General features: G+C 38.7%; 1 protein-coding gene across 1 annotated transcript; it reads left to right on the forward strand.

Annotated features, from left to right (window-relative positions):
* The first annotated feature begins 1,683 nt into the window (after positions 1-1,683).
* LOC129505132 (olfactory receptor 10A3-like) lies at positions 1,684-2,628 on the forward strand. The gene has a single exon (XM_055318087.1). It carries the CDS (start codon positions 1,684-1,686, stop codon positions 2,626-2,628), a length of 945 nt encoding a protein of 314 aa, XP_055174062.1.

Below are 2,628 nucleotides of genomic sequence, written 5' to 3' on the forward strand. Positions count from 1 at the left end.
ATCCCTCGCAGAAACCTCTCATAGCCCCTTGTTATTACCTCTGCTTGCCAGCAATGTGGTGTGTTGCTTTCACTCTTCCTTTCAATATTCTATTCCTAGATGCTATAGTGGACTTCCTCAATTTTAAATTCTATTACTCATCAAACATTGGTTTAGTATCATTTATGGGCCACGACTGTTGTAGACATTGTGAGTATAGCAGAGATCAAAACAAAATCTTGGATTCTTGGAGTTTATATTTAGCAAGGGAGTTAGACTTTATGTATATATAATACGCAAATATTATCAATATGTAATATCTACATATGTGTACATGTAAAGTGTAACCTCCTCACTAAAATATGTCAGTTACTGATAGGTGAGAAAAACAGCCAAGATAGAAGAGATAGGAATTTGAGAACTGAGGTAAGAGTGGAATGCTGTTTTGTGTAATGTTTTGAGCTCTCTGTGGAGTGTGAAGCCAATCTGTCCCTGAGGTACCTGAGCCTAGAACATTGTAAGTGCTAAAACAGTATTTATTGAATAATTGACGATTAAATCAATTTCTTGATGAGCAGGGCAGTAGGAGAGAGAAAAAGAGAGACAAAGACAGGAGACACAAAGAAAATGTTTAAATCACAGTCACAGAGTGATCACAACTGTATGATTCCTAAATCATTATGGTCACAAAGATTAGCCTTAGAGAACTGACTTAAAATTTCCCATGCAGGCCTGAATGGCTCTCTTGGTTAAGTGTCTGACTCTTGATTTTGGCTCTGGTCATGAACTCCAGGTGGTGAGATTGAGCCCCACCTTGGGCTCTGTACTGGGCACAGAGATTGCATAAGATTCTCTCTTTCCCTCTCTTTCTGCCCTTCTTTATCCCCTACTCACTCTCTGTCTTTCCCTCTTAAAAAAAAAAAAAAGCTTTTCACACAGGCCGATCTCAATAGAATTGTCTATGAGCAGTCTTTGCAAAAATCAGTAAGCCTAAAGGCATTCACACAATTTACAGATCACCTAAGATAAGTACATCAAACCCCTTTTGTCTGTCCCTGCCAAGACTGCATATTCAAGCACCACACACAGGCATTTTGAGCATGATGAATATTTATAGTAAGTCAACTGCGATATAACTTTGAATTATTAGATGGTTTAAATAATATTTGTGTGTATCTTTTCTCATTTGTCTACTTATAATACTTTAACTTTTGTATTTTAAATTTTCTACTTCAATAAAATTGAAAAAAAGAGAGATGATTCTGATAGCCATGACGTAGGAATGGAATCTCAACTATAAAATATTGATGTTGTTTTAAGGCTATACTTAATTTGCAAACTATATAACTATATACTGTATATAACTATAAACTATATACTGTACAGGTTATAAAAGTATTTTGATGATATTTTGTGCCTTTCAGATGAAACTTCTGAGCCAGCCTTCTTCACTTCCTCCTTTTTTAAATTTTATTTTATTTATTTTACTTTTTTTCACTTCCTCCTTTTTATTTGATGTTATTAATCCAAAAGATTGGTCATTTCTAACATTGCCACACTGAATTTAATCAGGATGCATTCCTTTTTATATCTTCTGCCATTAATACCTGGTGTGAATTGCAGACACAGACTCCGAGCTATTGGACTGTGACTTCATCATTTGTATACAATGCCCATAAAAACGATATGCTCTCCACCACTGGAATGAAAAGGCAAAATCAAAGCTCTGTGGTTGAATTCATCCTCTTGGGCTTTTCTAACTTTCCTGAACTCCAAGAGCAGCTCTTTGGGGTTTTCCTGGCTGTTTACCTGGTGACTCTGATGGGAAATGCCATCATCATAATCATCATCTGCTTGGAACAGAGCCTCCACGTGCCCATGTACCTGTTTCTCCAGAACCTGTCTGTGGTGGACGTGAGTTTCAGTGCAGTCATTATGCCTGAAATGCTGGTGGTCCTCACCAGGGAGAAAACGTCCATTTCATTTGTGAGCTGTTTTGCACAGATGTATTTCATCCTTTTCTTTGGTGGCACTGAATGTTTTCTCCTGGGGGCGATGGCTTATGACCGATTTGCTGCAATCTGTCACCCTCTGAGCTACCCAATGATTATGAACAAAAGGGTTTTTGTGAAATTAGTAATGTTCTCATGGGTCTCAGGGATCATGGTGGCTACTGTGCAGACCACATGGGTTTTCAGTTTTCCTTTTTGCGGCCCCAATGAAATCAATCATCTCTTCTGTGAGACTCCCCCAGTGCTAGAACTTGCATGTGCAGATACTTTTCTGTTTGAAATCTATGCATTCACTGGCACCATTTTGATTGTCATGGTTCCTTTCGTGTTGATACTCTTGTCATACATTCGGATTCTCTTTGCCATCCTGAGGATGCCATCAGCCACTGGGAGGCAAAAGGCCTTTTCCACTTGTGCCTCCCATCTCACGTCTGTGACCCTCTTCTATGGCACAGCCAGTATGACTTATTTACAACCCAAATCTGCCTACTCCCCAGAAACCAAGAAGCTGATGTCATTGTCTTACTCACTTCTTACACCTCTGCTGAATCCACTGATCTATAGCTTCAGAAATAGTGAGATGAAAAGAGCTTTGATGAAACTATGGCGAAGAAGAGTGGATATACATGCATTCTGA

This window comes from Nyctereutes procyonoides, unplaced genomic scaffold, assembly GCF_905146905.1.
Source record: "Nyctereutes procyonoides isolate TBG_1078 unplaced genomic scaffold, NYPRO_anot_genome, whole genome shotgun sequence".
NCBI classification, from domain to species: Eukaryota; Metazoa; Chordata; class Mammalia; order Carnivora; family Canidae; genus Nyctereutes; species Nyctereutes procyonoides.